The sequence below is a fragment of the Sarcophilus harrisii genome, chromosome 6 (assembly GCF_902635505.1).
Source record: "Sarcophilus harrisii chromosome 6, mSarHar1.11, whole genome shotgun sequence".
Lineage (NCBI taxonomy): Eukaryota > Metazoa > Chordata > Mammalia > Dasyuromorphia > Dasyuridae > Sarcophilus > Sarcophilus harrisii.
This window is the reverse complement of record NC_045431.1, coordinates 15,188,950-15,210,707: the sequence shown is the minus strand read 5'-3', so window position 1 is coordinate 15,210,707 and position 21,758 is coordinate 15,188,950. Positions and strand designations below refer to the sequence as shown.

General features: G+C 34.4%; 1 protein-coding gene across 3 annotated transcripts in view; it reads right to left on the bottom strand.

Annotated features, from left to right (window-relative positions):
* PI4K2B (phosphatidylinositol 4-kinase type 2 beta) overlaps nucleotides 1-21,758 on the bottom strand; it is a 100,936-nt gene that overhangs the window by 20,051 nt on the left and 59,127 nt on the right. The window contains exons 5-13 of one of the 3 annotated variants that reach the window (XM_031943058.1): nucleotides 18,975-19,120; nucleotides 16,565-16,765; nucleotides 14,650-14,781; nucleotides 13,954-14,107; nucleotides 12,710-12,777; nucleotides 10,097-10,196; nucleotides 8,222-8,355; nucleotides 6,564-6,623; nucleotides 2,099-3,173 (exon numbers count right to left, since the gene is read on the bottom strand). In XM_031943058.1, the coding sequence (XP_031798918.1) occupies nucleotides 3,000-3,173; nucleotides 6,564-6,623; nucleotides 8,222-8,355; nucleotides 10,097-10,196; nucleotides 12,710-12,777; nucleotides 13,954-14,107; nucleotides 14,650-14,781; nucleotides 16,565-16,765; nucleotides 18,975-19,120 (1,169 nt within the window). In that variant the 3' untranslated portion in view covers nucleotides 2,099-2,999. Of the gene's footprint in view, nucleotides 1-2,098; nucleotides 3,174-6,563; nucleotides 6,624-8,221; nucleotides 8,356-10,096; nucleotides 10,197-12,709; nucleotides 12,778-13,953; nucleotides 14,108-14,649; nucleotides 14,782-16,564; nucleotides 16,766-18,974; nucleotides 19,121-21,758 lie in introns of those variants that run through there. The other 2 variants (XM_031943057.1, XM_031943059.1) reach the window with 2 other exon arrangements.

The following is a 21,758-nucleotide window of genomic DNA, read 5'->3' as shown; positions in this document are numbered from 1 at the left end:
ACCATGATTTTCAGAGAGTCCAATAACCGTTATTTCTCCTCAATCTTGTTTTCAGAATTTTTCCAACAAAATATTTCATATTTCTGCTATTTTTTTTCCATTTTTCTTTTGTTTTTTGATATCATGGAGTCATTATGAACTTCCGCTTACCCAATTCTAATTTTTAAAGATTTTCTTCAGTGAATTTATTTTTAGCATTTTTTCCCTCCTATTTGGCCAATTCTGGGTTGTTGTTTTTTTGTTGTTTTTTGGTATTTTTTATCTATTTACCAAGCTAATAATTGCCTTTGCTTAATTTTCTTGCATTCTTCTCATTCCCCTTCTCCCCCATTTTTCTTCTACCATTCTTCATTTTAAAAATACTTTTTTAAACTTTCCCAAAAATTCTTGTTAGGTTTGTGTCCAATTCACTTTTTTTCCTCCTTTGTGGCTTTTTTTGGTAGCTGTTAGGACACTATTAACTTCTGATGACTTGATTTTCCATTACCACAGGAACTTTTTATGGTCAGGCCCTTTTTTTGTTTGCTCATCTTCCTAGTCTATTTCTTGACTTTGAACACTATGTTAAAGTTGGGCTGTTTGGGGAGTCCTCAATAATGTTTTGAGGAAGGGCTTGAGACCAAAAAGTTTGAGAACTAATGTTGTAGGAAACTCTCATGAGGAAATTTCCTGTACTAACTCAGAATGACAACCATTTTACAACAATAAAGTCCTAAAAACTTAAATGTCTTAGGAAAAGTGAATCGGAGATTGTTTAACAGAGTTGACTCATTCATTTACATTCAGTTATACATCTCTAAGGAACATATGCTCCCATGTAATTCAGGATTTAATTTTAATACTGTTATACAGAAAAGGTAAATATTGTTCCATTTATATTGTAATCTACAATGATATGCAAACACACATTTGAATTATTCAACAGACAACAAATTTGGTCTTTGAGACGATGATTTTTATTATTTTAAGTTTTTTATTTGGCAAATATGCTGATTTTTTAAAAAGTTTTAATGAAGTATTTACATGAGAACTACGATCCTGAAAAGCTTACCAAAAAAAAAAAAAAAAAAAGGCGTTCTACCAACTTGTATTCAGAGTTTAGAAATATTTATTATGTATATTTTCTGCAGTTTTAAGGCATAACCTGGCCATTTAAAATAGGAGATCCTAATGATATTCATAACAATATACAAAAAATTGTAGCACTGAAATAAATTTCTGTGTTTTCTATTAAAAAAAGACAACATAGAAAAGTGTGAAATACTGAAAAACAAAAGTAATTTTCAAAAATAATACTTAACATAGGTACTTATTTTCCTGTAGGTCACAACTTTTGAAAACACCAATTTTAATTACTATCTATGAAAAAACAAATTAGGGTGCATTTGAAAGTTTACAATCAACTCTACATTATCCTTTGTCGGATGATTCTCTTTTCAGATTATTTGCAAGAGATGCCAAGACGACAATGGTTTCTACTTCATTTTTGTAATTTGATGTCAATGGCCTCAAAAATGTGCTCACAAACCAGGAGTCCTAAGTGGAGCCTAATGAGAGTGTCACCAAATTCTCAGTCTCCTATTCTGACTCAACATCTGATGAAGACCTTTTCTACAACAAATAAAGTCTTTTTTCCACCTGCACAAGCCAACAAGTCTGGGAACTTAAGAATGTGAAAGGATTATTTATATTGGTGTTATGGTAATGTGGTCATTTCTAAAGTGAAGTGACAAAGAAAGGGGGTCAATGGGCTAAGTGATGGAGGGGGGTTCAAAGCCGAGTCTCTTTCTTGTGAAGTCTGATCTTCAACACTGCTTATTTTAATTCAACTTAGCAAATATTTACTGAAAGTATTAAATATTTTCAGTGTCAGACATAGCCAGTTAAGTTAAAAAAAAAAAAATGCATTTCAGAAACAAATGTAAATGATTTTAGGATCATCTATTTAGCTCTATCACTTGGTCAGAAAAATGAATTATAATCCAAATACAAACTGAAATATCAAATAGCATAAATTACTATTTCTTAAATAAGCTTCTTTAAAAGCTCAGTACACAGTGGGGCCCCCCAAGTGCAATCTCATATATATATATATATATATATATATATATAAGGGTATAACTTTTCATTTTTAAAGTTCATTCTTAATAAAAGCAGCTTCTTAGATTCTAAGGCAAGACATATAAATGAATATTTAGTGATAAATACTTCAAAACTTAAGTACCTAGAGATTTATTTTGATACTAGTCAATGAATATAACCCCTCAATTTTCACACTCAAACTGAGTTTTGCACCTTTATTACACCGAGTCTTCTTTGATGTTAGAGAAAGAAAATAATAACATGAAGAATTCTCCAAAAATAATTTAAAAATAGACAAATGGAAGACAAGTTTAATGCAAAATTAACTATATTTTTGGTCCCTAGTATAAAATAGACTGGGTTTCTTCAGGTACAGTTTTCAAGTTTCATAAACAGCAGTTTAAAAAAAAAAAGCACTATAACTATTCTAATTTATTTTTCTATTAGCTATTGCATGGGTCAGTTTTAAACCTAAGGCATTTTGGAATCTGAAGAATTTAACAAGAATATTCCCTCCATTTACAAGGGCAATAGAAAGAGTAATTTCACAAACTCATGTTCTCTTAGTGAAACATATAATTTTCTTTCTTGAATTCCAAAGTGAATAGTCATTCCAGCATATGTAAACTGTAAAATTTTCTTTTAAAGTAGTATCAACACAATAAAGTACATTTATTATATAAAAATACAATATAAACAATGGGTCACTTGCTTATTCCCTGACGTAAAATCCACAATTTTTGGACACAAAAACTGTAAACTTTTGATTACATTAAAAATGCAACCTTTCTAAAGATTTAAGTTATCTGAGGTTTTGGCAGTTGGAGCTGTCTACAGAAGGTTTCCATTATTGCAAAATCTTTTATATAACATTCCTAATAAAAGGCAAGAGTCCAGTGTTGTTCATTTTACATTGGCTACCAGGAAGAAAAGAAAGGCTTCCTACAATGCACAGTCTGTGTGAATGAATTATTCAGATGGACAATCCGGCCCTGACTTCCACTCTGACTTCGTTCCACAATCACACGAGGCATTTGTACTAGCTGAAGAGGACTCTTTCCATCTTTCAATGCTTGAGTAAGGTTTAAAATCTACAGAAAGACATAAGCAGCAGCAACAATAAAATAAAATCTTTCAATTTATATTTTACAATATTTGACCACATATAATTAACATTTTCTTTTAACCAAGATTTTGGCAAGCAGTCATTCTTTTGAAAAGAGGAATCAATCATTGGGTTCAATAAATCTCATTTTACCTTAAATGAATAGTAGGAAAGTTTTAGATAGTTTAGAAAAGTTTTAGATAGTTTCTAAACTACAGGCTCTCATGACAATGATATTTTGGGGAATATTATCGTAACATCTCAAAAATCTCTGAAAAGAGAAAATATTTCCTCAACTCTGAAAGCATATCTCATAATAAAATGAAGAACCAATTGGAGCCAGGCTAAATGAGTTGTAGCATATGCTTGTAATGGAATACTATTGTGCTATAAGAAATGATAAATAAAATGGGTGCAGAAAAACCCAGAAGACTTTTATGACTGGATGGAACAAAGTGAGCAAAACAAAAACTTTGCACACAGTAAAAGTAACTTTTAACAAGGATATTCTGATCAAGTAAGATAAACATTCAAGATAATTCCAAAGAACCCATGATGAAAAATACATTCCACTTTCAGAGAGAGAACTGAAAAACTCGAGTACTAACTGAAATTGAAATATTTTAAAAACTATTTTTTTTTTATTTTTTGGTAACAGCTAATACAAGACAAAGGGCTTGCAAGACTTTATACTTATATAATGCTTATCATATTGCTTGCCTTCTCAATGTGTGGGGGAGGAGTCAAAGAAAGAAAGAAAATTTGGAATTCAAATTCAAACAAATATATGTTAAAAAAAACAAATCAATAAAAAAACCTTCCCAAATATTTCAGAGGAACAATAAAGAAATTAAAATGAGTGCAAAATCAGAAGGAAGAAATGAACATATGGGAAAGTTGGAAATTTGGAAAGAAAATAACTAATAATCTTCAAAGTTGCAGATGCTCTGGGAAAAAAAAATACAGTCGAGTTTCAACAGTAAACTGCAGCAATGGATGAAAAGTCATCAGAACAAAGTTAAAACAAGAAGTTTGAATGAGATCTTTGTACAAGCCAACGTAACTGAGCTTGAAGAAACAAAGCACAGAAACAAACTAAGAATCACAATTCTTCTGGAGAAACATAATGAAATGAAGTTTGAATACTATACTTGAGGAAATTTGTACAGTAACACAAAGGAAAGCTTGCAAAACTTTATACTTATATAATGCATATCATATTGCTTGCCTTCTCAATGAGTGGGGGAGGAGTCAGAGAAAGAAAGAAAATTTGGAACTCAAATTCAAACAAATATGTTAAAAAAAAATCTATAAAAAAAAAAAAAACAAACCTTCCCAAATATTTCAGAGGAACAATAAAGAAATTAAAATGTTATGGTCAGGTCATATTAACATATCAAGAATCTTGGAACTTCTACAAGTTAAATTAATAACTTTAACAAATTAAGTTATTAATTAACAAATATTGCATAGTTAACAAGAAAATACCATTTGAAACACCCACGTCTACTCTAAGATTATGAGAAATGGAAAAAAATGGAATAACACTCTACAAAGTGAAGGGCTTATATACACAAATGAATGTATTTTGCAAAGTTGAGTTGAATCACCACAAAGAGATAGACTTTAGATAAAAGAAGGTATCTGAAGCACTCTGAAGAAACCAGTCGAGAAGATTCCTACAGATTCATCAAATGAGAGAGACCTAAGGCAGGTAAATAAATACAGTGAGCAAGAAAAGTGGCCGAGGCTCAGTCGGAGCTCAATCTCCAGGCCTGCAGGCTCATCTGTCTCCTCCAGGCCTGCAGGCTCATCTGTCTCCTCCTCAGGAGGATTCACCTTCTCTGCCCCGAAACCCGTGAATGCTGCCATGTCCAATGGGAAGGTGTGCTCTGAGGGGGTAGGCACTGGGGAGTCACCCTGGGGCTCGGTCCTCCTGCAGGGTTTACTGTCCTGCCAGGCAAACCTCAAGGGCAATGATCCCAACCAGGAGTTACGTGCAAGAGGCGTTCTCCAAAGTCAAAGGAGCCAAGAACACTAAGGAGGCAGCTGCCCAAAAACTCTGAAAGAAGGCTAACTTCTGTTAGCTGAGCACCGCCGCAGCCTCCTTCTCCTCTGGCTGCCATGGTCTGGCAAGACTGGGTCAGCCAACCAATTCAGGACAGACGTCCCCTCTCTCCGTTTCCCTCCCCTTGTGCCCTGGAAAATGGGAATCCTGCTTTGCCTGAAGCACGACACGATAGTGCTATGCTCAGTTCGGAGGGAGCTCGGCCAGGATGGGTTTGGAGCTTTCCCCAGGTCCAACATCCAGTGAAGGCCAGCTCTGTTCCCCTTTCCCTGCCCCAAAGTCCCTGAAAAGAGACTAAAACCATTGAAAAGTAAACAGGAGACTGAACAGCCCTGAGGTAAGGGGCTCATATATTCAAAGAGGAAGGGGAAGGATGTAGAAAAGAAGGAGGGCAAAGAAGGAAAAATGACTAAATTTACCAAAAATCTTAGGAGAAAAAAGCACGGCCAAAGTCCTTGAGCACAAACATATGAATCAACAGGGGCTGTATTAATCATAGAAGGGACTTCTTAAGGGAAGGACAGATGCCCTCCAGTCTGCACAGCTTTTCAAAAATGGAAGGAGCTGGACTCATGGCCGTAGCTGGGGGCATGGGCAGTCTGGAGATCACAGCTGAGCTTCTATGGATTCCAGGCAATCTGAATACGTGAATGTGTGCAGAGAGAGAGAAGGGAGCACTATCACCCTTTACCAACACGGTAACTATGTGGAAATGCAATTCTTGTCCTGGAGAATAGACATCTACTTAACACTGGCCCTATTAAGAAAAAGATATTCTGGACCTCGAGAAGAAGCTAGACTGCAAGAGGTTAAATAGGAAGTGAGAAAGTGGAGGCAGCCCATATAGAAAACTGTTTCCTAGGACTTTGAATGTGAAAGGAGCTTGATGAGAGGTTGAAAGGATAAGGTCAAGTAAAGCTTTTTTTGGGGGGAAATATGGATATAATATTCAAAGGCAGTAGGTAAGGAACAAATAGATGAGTATATTTTGTCAGTTTTCAATTTATTTATTTTACTGATTTCCTCTCTTCTCCCTCTTTTTTTTTTAAAAAATATCTTATTTTAAGTGATGGCTCTCTAAAAGAGGAGAGGGAGAAGGAAACAGGGAAATTTGCATAAAATAAAATAAAAAAGATAGCCATAAAAAAGCAAATAAATGAAGCCTCACCCTCCTTTCCTTACTTCCAGTCAGGGAATAGTAAAAGAACTGGTATGCAATAGTGAAGGCTCAATAAAACTGCATAAAATTAATCTGTCATAGTCTCTTTTCCATATGATAATTTAAATATTACAAAAAGGGTGACATACCTGGCCTCTCATTACAGACATCTGATTTTCAAAAGTGGCCTTGTCAAATCCTTTATCAGTCTTTATGATAGAAGGGAGGAAAAAAAAACAGTAAAAGTTTCTTAACAGCGAGATCTTTATTTGCTTTAGATTAGTAATAATGAATTCTACAATTTAATTCAAGTTCATAAATTTAAATGATCAGATCTGATAATTCAACACAAAAAAATAGCATGAGTTTAATTCTAACAGAAATTCACTGATAAATATTTATATATATGCAAAAGTTAACTTTGCTGAAATTTAATTTTAAAAGAGAACAGTTTATTTATAGGAGTGGGGTAGTTTCATTTCTTTTTAACAGCTATTTATTCATGGCTGGACCAAATACGTCAATATGTGAATTAAACAATAAGTTTAATCAATGCTTTTCTAATATTTGTCATACTCTTTTTTGGGGTCAATTTCGTCAATCTGATGAGGGTGAGGTATTTTAGTGATAAGTAGTTTGGAATTCAATCCTTGAGAATTTCTTGTTAACATTTTTTGACTACTTATCAATTGAGGAAAGTCTCTGATTTTTATAAATTTGAAATCAGTACCTTAAATATCTTGGAAATGATATTCAGAAAAACTTTTTTCTAATTAAGAGTTTACCTTTTTAGTTTATATGTCCTGAATTCATACACACAAAAACTTTAATTTTATGTAATAAATGTTATCCATTTTATCTTTTATGAGATCTATTCCTTATTGGTCATGAGCTTTTTCTTTTTTTAAATCCATAGCTCTGAAAGACCTGTTTCTTCTTTGTTCTTCTAATTTGTTTATGACATGGCTTTTTTATATCTAGATCATACATCCATTTGTAGCTTATCTTAATATATAGTGTGGGGCACTGATCTAAACCTAATTTCTGACAGACTGCTGTTTAATTTTTCCAGAAATTTGTAAAAGAATGAATTCTACTTTAGTAACTAGCATCTTTGGCTACTAGATTTTTTTTATTTCTGTATGTCTAATGCTTAATTTGTTCAAAAAACCAACCACTTTATTTTTAAACCAAAACAAAATGGTTTTGTAATATAATTTTGAGATCTGGAATGTTATGCCTACTTCTTTTTCACTTTTTCCCCCATTTTACTTGAGGTTTTTGATTTTTTGTCCTTCCAGATCAATTCTGTCATCTTTTCTTATTTAATAAAGTAATCCTTTGGTAATTTGATTTGTATTAAATTATATCATACTAATTTAGATATAATTATTTATATTACATTAGCTTGGCCTACCCATGAGCAATTAACATTTTGCCAACATGTAGGCCTCTACCTTCCATAAACAGTGTTCTAATAGTATTAATATAGTACCTATGTGTATCTTGGTAGGTAAAATCCAAAATTTTATATAAATAATTTGGAGGTTATTTCTCTAATGGGATTATTACTAAACAGAAACGCTTCATTTGATCATGAACAACCTTGCGAGGCAAGTAGCACAAATGTTATTATTACCACTATACAGATGAGAAAACTGAGGATTAAAGAAGTTAAGCAATTTATCCAGGATCAGCCAGCCAGCAGAATGGAGTAATGAGAAATCAAAGCATATCTTTTGACTGCTAGTCCAATGCTCTTTCCATTAAATCACACTTGAAAATATTCAAATAAGATTTTAATTACCTTAAAAAGTTCATAGAGATCTTCACATAAATCTTGGACAAAGTTCATATCAGAGATACGTGGGAGAATTAATTCTCTAGTTTCTTCAGAAAAAGAAACTTTTGCTTGAGGAAGCCAAGCCCAATGAAAAGGATCTAACGGGGAGTAAAAGTATTTTCAATCAATGAAAGAAGTTTTAGAAAACTTTCATTTCACAAAATGCCTAGATGATAAGCTTGAACACATGGATAGGAAACCCATCACACATTTATTGTATATTTCTAAGGGCTGAGGGCAATACCGGACACACAGAAGGTGCTTAATGTCAGCTCAACAGAAGTATTTCAAAATGAAACTATCCAACACAAGGCTCCAGAGATCCTGGATTAAAATTAGGCAGGAAAGTTAAATACCCTACTAGAAATATTTTTTAAAGATCAAGGGTTTGTTAACTTCAAGATTCACATGTTCTTCAGCCTCAGCTATGACTCTTTATGCAATTTATATCTCAATGTCAACCCAACTTAGCACCTACTACCTAAAACAACCGCTTTAAACAATAGTATATTGAGAATTAAATTCTGACCAGTTGGTCATTGTCTTTCATTCTTGAAGAGCAGTAAAATCACCTCACTCTGTTGAGGCTGAGGGGCAGTGTGACTGACTGTGGCTGATCAGACCAATAGGAGTTTGGAAGGTTCTCTCACAGGTCAGGCATATGTAGCCTTGATGAACATCTGGAGTGGAAATGTCTAAATCTGCACACCCCGTTTATTTCTGGGTTACCCCAATTCTGCTTTGTTCAAACAGCCCCTTTTTTGATGTGAGCATACTAAGCCTGAAGGCACCATGCAACATCTCAGAATTGATTTTATGGGTCTTCAGAGAAACCTCGACAGTGTCCTTGGATCACTTCTGACCTTCATGTGAGTGTTTGCTGTGGTAAGTTCTCCATAAAATAGCCATTTAGGCTAATTTCCCCTGGGATATCAGAGCTGACTCTGAGTTATAGGAAGGCACACTATTGTCTTTGAGAAACAGAATCAGGTTGGCGGAGAGGGGGTAGCACTACTAAGTGTAGGGAGAACCACAGAAAGGTTTGTCATCCACAACATCCACTACACCTCAATCCCCAGACAGACATGGCTTAGTTCAGCTCCTCACTGTGAAATATCAAAATTTCTGTTCTATTTTGTTTGCTCTCCCAGATCTGCTATCTAACGCCAACATCTACAAAATAAAACAGGAAAATGGTGAGGAAAAAGAAATTATGAAGTAGTTTGGCCACAGTTGTGCCAATGGAAGCAATGTTTAAAGGAAGGATTCTTTCCTATAAAGGGCCTCTTGCTTCTATCACTACAAATCAAATACAGTAACAAGAATTCAAGTCATCAGAAGTTAATATTGTTATGTAGCTAATGACCCAAGATTTAAAGGTATTACTTGGACAAAAGGGTAACAAGTGATAAATTCTCTGACTCGAGGTGAACTTAACTCAGTTTGCTACTTAGTTTGCTATTTAAACTGTGGTACTAGCCTTGGGGACATGGAGAATGGGAGCAGGGAATCGGAGACAACGCCATACAGGAGGAGCAGCGGCAGAATGCCAAGGCCACAGTGAAGGGTTCCAGACTGGCTGCCAAACTTCAGGGATATTTTTCATCTGGGAAGTACTATGATATGATGAAAACTTGGTATGGGCTCTGTCTTTCTCACTTTTCTTTCATAAACCTTTCTCTGCATATGCTAGAAAGATTAGACAGGACCATATTCTATGCATAGTCTCTTTCTTCCATTGCCATGTGGGCAAACTTTGTTCCCTTACTTTTTTTTTTTTTTTTTTTTAAAGAAAAGGAGTAATATAAATATGGATAGCCATATGGATTAAATACTCACATGCTCTCCACTCATCAGGATGTTTAAAAGGAAATGCTAGACCATTATCAATTGCAGCAATTTTAATAAGCGATTCTTTATTAGTAGTCCACTCTTTTTCCTAAGGGGGAAAAATGTTTTATTGGTAAGCAACTTTATATATAAAAATACATATAAAATAACTAGCAAATTGGGAGGAATACATACTCTAAAGATTCTATCATAAACTCGTCAGACAATGTTTTAACAATATGGTGAATTTTAACAACTTCATACTAAAAGGGAAAAATCCAGTAAGAAATCAAAAGAATCTGAGAACCATTAGATTTTTTACTTTACATCTGGCATCTTTATTGAGTATATATGGGAAAAGGAGCTTAGAAAATGTATCTTCAGCTAATATAAAGATAGAAACATAACAGGAGTTTTTTCTACTTCTAGTAAGGTTTTTAAACACTACCAAAACCATCAGATGGATTAAATTAGAAGTGAATTTTACAAGATTAGCTTATAGTTAGAGATATCTTTCACATTTATAGTATTGTCAAAACATCATTACATTTTAAAGGGTATGTATTTAAAACATATACAGTAGGAAAAAAATTTAAGGTTACCATATCTTTAACTTAGGAAGCAAAATTTTTTTAAATCATATTTTAAAAATCTGTAACCTCCCTAAAGCACTACACAAATTCATCAGTAAGAAAACCTCTCTTATTATTCCCATATAGAATTTTGAATGGCAGTTACCAAATATAGTAAAACACTATTATTGAGTGCCAGAATATATTTTATTTAAAAATATATATTTTTTATTTCATTAAGTTAACCAATTATATTTTTAAAAATTAACATTCATTTAAAAAAGAATTTGATTTCCAAATTTTCTTCCTCCTTCCCATCCCTTTACCATTTCTTGAGAAGGCAAGAAATATGATATTCATTATACATGTTAAACAATGTAAAACATTGCCATATTACAAAAGAAAACATGCAAAAAAACCCTAAAAAAATAAAGTGGAAAAAATATAAGCTTCAATCTTCTGTACCCAGTATTCATTAGAACTCTCTCTGGAGGTGGACAGCATTTTTTATCATGAGTCCTTTAGACTGCAGGATACACTCTTGAAACTAATTAATTATATAAATCCAGGTCATAGTTTAATAGGGCCCCTGGATCCAGTGTATTTAAATATATGAGCATTTCCTATATGCTTATCATAATAGACTGGCAGAATACTAAGTAAAACCCAAATGAAATATGGTAAGGTAATGAAGTATGTCCCGGGAGAGATAAAATAAAAATGGAACATAAAGGTTAAAAAAAAGGTAGTTTTTGCAGTAATTTTTTAAAAATAGTTTTCTCATTGAAAGCCAATATGATAAATGTAATGTTCCTTCTTTATTTTATGAAGTGCTCACTTTTATAAAAGTCAATTAAAATGCAAGAATAAAAATGCAAAAACCAAATTATCACTAAAAACTCAGTCATCTGGAACAGAGCAATAAAATGATTTGGAATGTGGCTACTTAAAATCCTTTGATCAAGTAAAGTCTGAATCTGCAAAATTACAAATATATAAAGATTAGAAAAAGTTTTAAAGATGCTTCATTTAACTTTTTAAAAAAATTATTATTCAAGTGTTTCTCCCTCAAAACCAAAACAAAACAAACCACCTTGAGAGCTTATCTATATAACTGAAATTCAACATATTTTTGCCATATACTTGTTAGTTACTCTTTTGACACTGGCTTCCTTGCTGATCCATTCCCGAGTCTTAAGAATTTTCCCTGGCTCTCCCCCATGCCTGCAAAGTCCTCTCTTCCTCATCTCTGCCTCCTGGCTTCCTTCAAGTCTTAGCTAAAGTCCTCTCCTCTTTGGCAAGAAACCTTTCCCAGTCCTTAATTTGAATATTACCTTCCCTCTGAGGTATCCCGTATATGTCACGTTTGTCCATCATTGTTTACATTTTGTCTCTATCATTAGCCGAGTTCCTTGAAAGCAGAGACTACTTTTTTGGGGGGCTTTCCTTTGTACCTAGCATAAGGTAGGTGCTTAAAAAATGGCACATATACCATACAAACATACACATATAATTATCATTAAATTTCTGTGCAATCTATTATAATAAATAAAAAACACCTCCTTTAAGTAAAAAAAGGAACTAGCATTATCATTAATAAGATTAAATGATACTGTATCATGTTCTAAGAAATATTCAGTTCCATGCAGTGAATGCTAATATTTGCATAATGCTGTTCACTAATCTATGGAAATGAGAGAAAAAACAAGAGTAAGAAAGGAAATAGCAAATAACAGACGTGGCAACAAAACCATTGGACCCTTTTCTATCCTTAAGATCAGTAGAAACCAATTTCCAAAACTCCCCAAATTAAATTGAGCTGGTTTCATCATTTTAGCCTATCATAAACAACAAAAAGGAAAGAAAAATCAGCAAAAAGGTAAGGAAAAGAATAAAGGACAGAAAACCAAGATGATGAAAGACAAAGGGAAAAGAAGGGAAAATTAAAGAAGAAACGCATTAACTGGAAAGAGGAAGAAAAGGAAAACGAAGAGTCACAAGACCAGGGAAAGTGCAGTGACCAATACCAGACACACTTTTAATCTCTTACCTCGCTGGAACTTTCAATCCCATCACTCTGCTTTTCATATCGTATTAACCAATTATCGTTTCCCCTGTCTTTAGAAACAGAAATGTTACTTTATTTCATTTCTGTGTAAACTGTAACTTATTTTAGAAAACTCTCAAGTCAGCTCTCAACTACCCGCCTGTGGCATTCCAACTTCACTGAGTCTTGGGACACATTTCAGTTCTGACCCTGGCTTTGCCCCACTTAGCATCGCTCTAAGGAGCGGCCTCCTCTGTTCTCAGTCTCAATGGGTGTGGAAGTGTCATCTCAGACTAAGCCAAACTGAAAAGAAAATGACATCACGACATCGTGCAAATCCAAGGCACAATTTCCTTTCATTAACTTATTAAATGAATAGGTGAATGTGTTGATAGATTATGCTAGTCTCTTTCTATGGATAGTCATGTGCTGCATTAATAGGCACTTAAATGAGATATTATATGTCTTACCACCCACCCTCAATTATCCATGTTTCTCAGAGGACATTCTAAATATGAACATAGCCTAAGAAACTGGGAATAGGTAATAGAATTACAATTTACACAAAGGTGCTCAAGATTATCCCTAAAAACACAGCCTTCCCGGCCTCCTGGCTCAGGCCGGGGCTTCTGCTTTTCAGAGCCCCCAATGGCACTGTTGTTTCCCACCAGCTACCCTGGATTTCTTGATCTTCACAACCTCATTGTTCTGCAGGATGACCCCAAGTCTACAGCTCACATCTCCTTAGTCATTTGCCCCTCAGATGCAGGATAGCACCATGCTGTCCCCCACTCCCTCTTTTTAGAGGAGCCCCAGGACCTGTCAAGGTGCCTAGTGCCTTCTCTAAATGCTCCTGACAACCTCCAGAGAAGGCACCGACCTCCGACTTTCCTTCGGCTTACGCTTCCTTGGGCATCCCCCCTTTGTGATATATACTCAAATCACATGTGCCAGCAATGAGCCCCCTTCGCTCCCTTTACACCAGACCCGGAATTCTCTGTCCTGGAATCCCTCAGTCCTGACAGGTAGAAGCCCGAGTGCCGCTGCCTCCAGCAGAACTGTGCTGACAGCCTGAGGTGCTGGAAAGTCTGCTGGGAGCCCCACTTTTGCGTCCACTTTCCTAGGGCCATACACCCTGTACCGCTTAGTCAGCGCTTGTGGCTGCCCACAGTCTATAGTTCAAGGCTTAAAAGACACCAGGTCCATATACTTTAAACTGGCTCTAATGGGGGACAGAAGTGCAATACCTGTATTCCTGGTGATGTAATCCAAAGCAACTAATCTCTCAAACTGTGACTGAAATTGTTTTCTAATATTTTCAGGTAAAGGATCAGCTTCGAATTTCCTAAGCCAATAATCAGCTTCCTTATAACCATCAACAAACATCTGAAAGGAGCCCACCTGTAATTTTAATGACTATTGTTAGAAGAGGTAAATAAAACATAAAAAGATCAAATTTTCAAGTATAACCAATTTCTCCATAATAACATTAAACAAATGCTTTATGTAAACACTTTAAAAAGAAAACAAAGTGATTTAAAGAGTTCTCAAAGAGAGCAGACATTTCCTCTTTGTTTTTATCTTAAGACAACACATTTCTGTGGGTAACTTCAAATTATATCGGTTTCCCAAAGTTCTCTGTAAAGAACTTTCAGATTAAATAATGGGAATCAGAAATACAAAAACATAACCTCTCTATTTAGCAATATTTACCCTTTCTGATAAAGAGAATACAAAAAATACATAAAAGTTTCAAGTTCAGTGCCCAGGGAAAACATGATTGCAGGTGAATTTGTGTGGAATTCCTCTATCTGAATACTACATTTTAAAATGTCAAAGCTAAACAATTAAGTAGAAGTTTAAAAATGTAATTTTTTGCCGCTTAAAAAATGCTCTAGACGTTCTGAGGTTTCTCCTAAATAAAATTTTTATGAGTCACTTACCTTGGGAGGTAGTCCTATTCGATGGAATTTTTTGCCCACTTTTGGTACTTTTTCTAGAGCATATTTTTTGCCTCTTGATTTTGCACGATCTATTGCACTGTAGTTAAAAGTCTCACTCACAAGCCAGACGACCTAAAAATACACACTTTCAGTTTTACTTCAGAAGATACATGTGTCATTGTTGATGATAACAAAACAGCAAAATCTGATTACCACAAAGGTCAGGAGATGCAATAACAAGGAAAATCTAATTATTTTATTAAACTTTATATTAAGATCTGCTGAGAACCACACAGCTGGGCTTTGTACATTGGTCCAGTAATAGAAATTTATGTCTCTTGTTGGACATTTGGCTGTCATTTGCAGGGACTTGTCACTATACTTTCTGTAGGATTAAATGTTTAGCCACACCACCTCTTGAAAATGTTCTATGAAGATTTAGGGAGTTCCAATTTGAGTTACTAAAGGAAGAACCCATAATGATGAAATCACAAATTCTTGAAAAATGTACATTATATATTTTTTTCTCTTAGAGAATGATGAAAAGCTTGGAGTTTATGGTTTTGTTTATATTTGTATTCCTTATTTTGTTTGCTTATCTCTTTTACTGGGTAATCTCATTTACATTAAATATTTTAAAAAATCTCCTTATTTTGTTTGCTTATCTCTTTTACTGGGTAATCTCATTTACATTAAATATTTTTTAAAATCACTTTAAGAGTAATGATTTGTTAATTCCACGTTTATGAACCAGTCTACATGGGCAACAAATTTTATGAGCACAAAGTGTAGTATGTAAGGGAAACCGTTTTGAAATTGTATCACATATAGAACTGAGAGAGAAAATGAGAAAGAGAAGTTTTGGGCAGGAGCGAGACAAATCAAGGATAAATAGATTAAATCTATTAGCTCAAGAAGTCAGAGTTATAAGCAATGAATAGGAGTTAGAAAAAGGTAGGTTTGCGTTTGAAATAATAGACCTGAAATAAAGTTGTTTAAAAATGAAATGGGCCAACTCATGATAGAGAACACAGACTTTTACTAAGTGTATTTAAGCAGAAGTTCAACAATTATCTATAAAGGATGTTGTAGAAGAATTGTCCAGTTTGGATAAGAGCTGACCAAGAAGATTTCTGAGGTTCTTCTTGAGCCTAGCATTCAATAAAATCAGGGTAGAAATTCACCCAAACAATAGAGCCTCCATACAACCTAACAGAAGCTATTTATTTAATATGACTACGTACACGTTGAAGATTTTTGTCAGTTTGGGTGAAGAATTTCAATTAAAAAACCTCAAATGCAAACAAATTCAAGGAAGGGTTTAAAGTGAAAATAAGATAAAATAAAATACTTCTCCCCAAATAGAATAGACTGAAGTTTCACTGTTTTCATGCAATTCTGAAAATAAAAAAGAGCTTAAAAAAAAAAAAGGCAATAAAAAGCAATTATCAGAAAGATCAGGTGTCTTGTTTTCATGAAATCTTTAGACCTCACTTCCTAACTTCTTTTTCATCCTACAGTTATTTCTCCGTCTTTTTCTTTTCTATGAACAGTTCCTAAATTCTATCTATACTAATGCCAATTAATCTCCAACCATCTCTAACCAACAGAATGCAGGAATAGAGAGACCTTTTGGTTCACTCCACATTGCCCCGCCTCAAATTTAATAGATGAGGACCCTAAGATTTACAGAGGTTAAATGGTTAGGACTTTAGGCCCAAGATCGGGCAAGGCGTAAGTGATGGGAGAGACCACTGGTCTTGGTCCCTCTCACCACAAGGCCAATGCTCTTTTTCTCGGTATCACAACATCTCTAAGACTTAGTAAGTGACTCAACTTGAGGCACCCATGCAGTCACCAATAGGCAGGCCTCCACAGAGCACAGAAAGGATTATCTTGAAGCTAATTATGTTACCTTTGTTTTAGGTACAACTCCCAGAGCGAGCTTTTCGTCCACAAGATAGGCGCCAGCCTCAGAAAGGTATCCCTGATTGGGCACTAGGCAGCCTCTGCCAAAGCAGCAAGGACAGCAGAGCTTGTGAAAATATTTGGTCCATTTGGGATTTAGATGTCCATAAGGCTCTTCAGATTTTGGTTTAAAGACACCAATAATTTTCTAAAGAAGAAAAGTAATAAATTAGGTTTTAATTATTTTACCAATTGGTCAAAAATTCGTAAAACTGCGTTCTATATTTTAATATGTCTCACTTTAAAAAAAAAAAAATGACAGATCTTAGCTGAAAGCCAAACTTCTAAAAAAGATAGACTCGGTGTTCTTCAGCTCTCCAGGCTAGTGCTCTTTTTTGCTCCTCTAGTAAGCTATTTTTTATTTTAATAATACTAAGAGTTCAGATTTATATACCATTTATATACCAGAGTTCAGGTTTATATACTAGAGAAAAAGTAGTTTATAATATAAAAATTGTATTAATTTTTCTTAACATTACAATCTATACGTTGATTTTTCTTGTTATAGAAAGCAATTTGAAATAAATACTTTTCTTCTGGCTAAGCAGTGCCTGTTCTTATTCTTAAAGATTTCCTGTGCTGAAATGTTCTAAACTTTTAATAAATCATCATTATTGTTTCTTACAAATAATATATTCAGAAACCTGGAGACTGTATTTTCTTTTGAGACAAGAAATATTAACTTTGTAATAGAATTATAGTACATTGAAGTATAACAGCTAATATTAACACAAAGATGCAAAGCAAAACAAGAAATCAAGAAAAAAGAACAAGAAAATCAAATTACCCACATATATTATTCGAGCTTTAAAAAAGTTAACAATACATATTTTAAAATTTTAAGGATTTAGTGCTCCCAATTTTCTTAAACTAGGTTAGTTTAAAACTATAGTAGTTCTTTGTGAAAATAAGTGTTGGTTCTATGTTAATCAAGGAGTTTTGGAAAAAGTTATATGTACTTACGAAGGGAAAACAAGGATAAAGATGAGTTTTTTAATTTCTTGATCTAATACTGTGTATTTGGATTCATTTTTGCTTTGTTAACTTCAAATAAGAAATCTTGACAATGGGCATATGAATAAGACAATGGTTTGGAAAAAAAGATCAGAATATTTTAGCATATTGTATCTTTGATATTGTACCATACTCTAGCCCAGTCTTAGGAAAATGGTTTTCATGGCCAGTAAAATGATAATCCTACAGTACTTAGTCCCACTCAAACCACATCTAGAGGATAGCATTCCCTTTTGGGAGCTACAGCTCAGTAAGAACAACCTGCAGTATGTTTACAGAACAATTAGGGGTCTAGAGACCATGCCCACATGTTGGAGGAAGAAAAAAGTTTACTACTAAGAAGAAAAGACATGAAAATTTCTAGAACAAATGGGTGGAAGACATAGAGAAACAACTTTCAGATTGGTATTATCATTATCAGCATGCTTGAAGTTATTATTAATAGCCTCAAAAATTGATCAAAGCATTATGTATGGACTTGTGCACCCTTGTCTCCCAGCAGAACAAAACTTCTTGAGGGCAAGGGAATGTTTCTTTTTTGTCTTAAGAGTCTCTAGTACCTGACACATAGACAGCACTTAACAGAAGCTTAAGGAATCTTTGAATTCCAACAGAGAAATTTCCTTAGAGCTTTTAGATTTTGTGACTGAAATGGCTGGCATCTCACATCTGAAATGAGATGGTTTCTCTTTGAAATAACTTTTATCAGCTTTTAATTTCATCAGTATTTCAAATTACTGAAGACAATTAATATCTGTGTTTGAGTAAATGGTAACAGCAACCAGACAATATTGGGATTTAAGAAAATATTTTAAAATTCATATTAGGCAATAAACATTAAATTTATGACTTTTAACAAAAGTTAGTCCAACTAAAGTACTATATCCCTAAATAAAAACATTTTATTAAGAATTTCTTTCTATTTTTTATTCAGGGTTACAATTATTGAGGGTTCACTTTCTTTTCTCAATAGAAAAGAATCATGACAATTTCATAGCTATTTTATATAGGTTTTAGTAATCAGATGAGCTAGTTCTTAATATCCAAAAGGATTCATCTTTAAAAATCTTTTATGAGTAAAATCATGACAACCTAAACAAACAACAAAAAAATAATAATATGCACATCTTGATTACAACTCTATTAAGAACACATGGCAGTAAAAGAAAGAATACAAGTTTAACAAAAGCTAAAAGTTGAATAAAGTCAAAAGTTCTAAATCTGTATGAATTGTGTTGGTCATAACTTAAAAAAAAAAAAAAAAAAAGATTCTTACAGGAAAAGAATGCAACATTTCCTTTCCAATCTATGCTAAATATACATGTATTTAATCAGATTCTCACCCCTTTGGGATCCTTGACAAAATAACTCCCACTTGAACCCTGAGAGATTCTTTCTGGGAGAACGCCACAGTCTATCGCTTGTTCTGCCCTCAAGATTGTATCAGCAAATTCTGGATCCTCCGAGAAGACGTTCATCTCTGAAATACCTACAAAATTTACTGCGTTAAAAATATGTTACTACACAATGAGATTTTACTAAATTAAAAAAAAAAAAATGAAGACAAGATAGCAACGGACTTCAAACAAAATGGTAATACTTTATTTAAAACAATACAGATGTCTAGTATTAGAATGACTATTTTAATCTTTAAATTTTTCTATATTTACTTCTAAAGTTCATACAGTGAGAAATGAAATTAATGATCCATGGCACTTTACTTTCTGATTAAACTTTTCTTAATTATTAGCAATCCTTTACCATTTTCAGTCAATTCTCAAAATGATGCAAGGATGCTGTGACATGGATAAAAGAAAAAAAGAGATAAATTACCCAAATTATTTTCAACTCTTGTTGAACGACATGTTGAATACCAATCTTGTGGGAGTTATAAGCATTCAAAATAAAATAATTTGATTTATTTGAACTCTGCTACTTTAAAGTATGTGAAAGAAGCTACATATTGTTTTGTTGATTATAAAAAAAAAGTGTGCTCAGAAAATTCTATTAAAAGATTCTAGGGGCAAATTTAATCTTTAAAAAATAAACTTTTCAACCACTTTAGAAGAATCTGCTTGGACACAATATGGAAGATTCAAGTTTCAAGGTTATTGAAAGGAAACTATTCTGTAAACTTCAAAGCCTCATTAATGTATATGTCAAGTAATATAACTGTGGTGTTAGTTATTATAATATAACTATACAATATAACCAGTCCAGAAACATTCGGAGGTTTTCCTACCACTTCCGACTCAAAGCCCTGCCTACCTTCTTGACTTTCTCTGGCAAACATCCACTACTACTTCAGGTTCTCTCCTTATCAACCTCACTGAAGAACAGAATGCAATCATCTCATGGTTTCAAGGACAGGAGGTTAATGAGCACAAAGGTCCCTTTTGAAGGGACAGAGTTCTCAGGGATAACAACAATGAGAACCCAGCTCTCCCATATACCCTCTTTTCTCCCCTTCTTCCCGAGGACCTGCCTGACACTGACCCCGATGCTGTCACTGAGCATACAAAAACTGAACTGAGACTGGCCCAAGTTCATGGGCACTGACACATTTGAACAGAGGAGTGGCCCAAGGCAGAGGAACAGGAGCCATCACCATGAGGGGGTTTAGAAGAAACTGTTCTAATGGGGGACTTTCTCTGGAGTTGCTGGGAGCGGGCACCAAAGGAGGCCGTCTCAGGAGCAGCAGGCCACGGGGACAAGTACCGGAAGGTACTGAGCTATCTGAACACTCTTTGGTAAAGGAGGCACCAGGTGAGCTGGGCTCCGTCTCCAAGTCCACTACCAACCCATGACTGCAGAGGGCCAAGAGGCCGTTGACTTGTCCAGCTGCCGTGGCCAGACTCTGGCAGGTCTTTGCCCTTTTCGGGGCCACAAGTCTCCGAGCACAGGCTCTGGGCTTTACTTCTGTCTCCACTTCTTCGGTGTGTGGCATCCAGAGGTGTTTATTCAAGATCTAGCAAACTGACTTCTACCCATTGGCTAAGACTAGCATTACCTCCAAAAACAAAGCGGGGCTCTCACTTTTGCCATTAATTATTATTACTGGCTACACTGGCTCATTCCAAGTCTTCTAGCTCTTTCATTCTGGAAGAGGGAATAGTTATTATTCTAACAAAATTTAGAAATTCCTTCTATAACCTCCCTGACAGGTTGCTACCAGCCTGTCGGGACACTTAATTATGGTGTATTTATAGCTAAGCTATAGTTATAGTTATAGTTATAGCATGCTGGAGTTCATTCCATTTATGAAAAAAAGTTTTTACAGAAACTTCTCCTAAACAGGCCAATCAATGTTCCTCTTTAAGATGCAACACTCCAAATAGAACACAATACTTTAAATAAGTATGCTCTGACCAGGGCAGAGTACAATAGAACTATGATGTCTCTTGTTCTGAAGACCAGATTTCTAATAATAAAGCCTAGGATCCAATTCACTGTGCTAAATGGTAGACACTATGCCTTCCATATTTTTCTCCTCAATAAAAAAAAAAAAAAAAAAAAGCATCAGAGAGCTTACAATCAAGTAGGGGAAATAAGACATGTGTGGGAAAAAAAAAATAATAAACAGGTTATCATAGAAGAGGTCCAAATGGATAGTATGAGAGATTTGATAAGGAAGGGATCACATTAAACTGGGATTCTGGGAAATCTTCATGGAGGAGGGAGTAAGTCTATTAGGTCTTAAAGGAATTGAATGAATTAAACTGGCAGAGGTGTTTTATTCCAGGCCTCAAAATGACCCTAATTAGTAAGGCTGAAGAATTTATATTCTATTCGGCAAAAAAAAAAAAAAAAAAAAAAAGGAAGGTTTTTTTGAGAAAGAAATGATATGATCTGATTTGTACATTAGAATGATTATTGTGGCAGTGATAAGAAAAATCTGGAAATAGTCCAAAATTATCTTTTACCCTTTACTGTCAATCATGCGAACATTTCATAAACCACAGTTATACCTAGAGTTGTAACCAATCTATAGATAGGGACAGTCAGAAGCTTTACAATAGCCTAAACACTAGCTTCTCTGAGCAGAGTGGAGGCGGGGAGGAGGTGTGGTACAGGCAGCACAAAAGCTACCACTAAGATAGACCAGATAAGGCTTTGCAGGATGATTG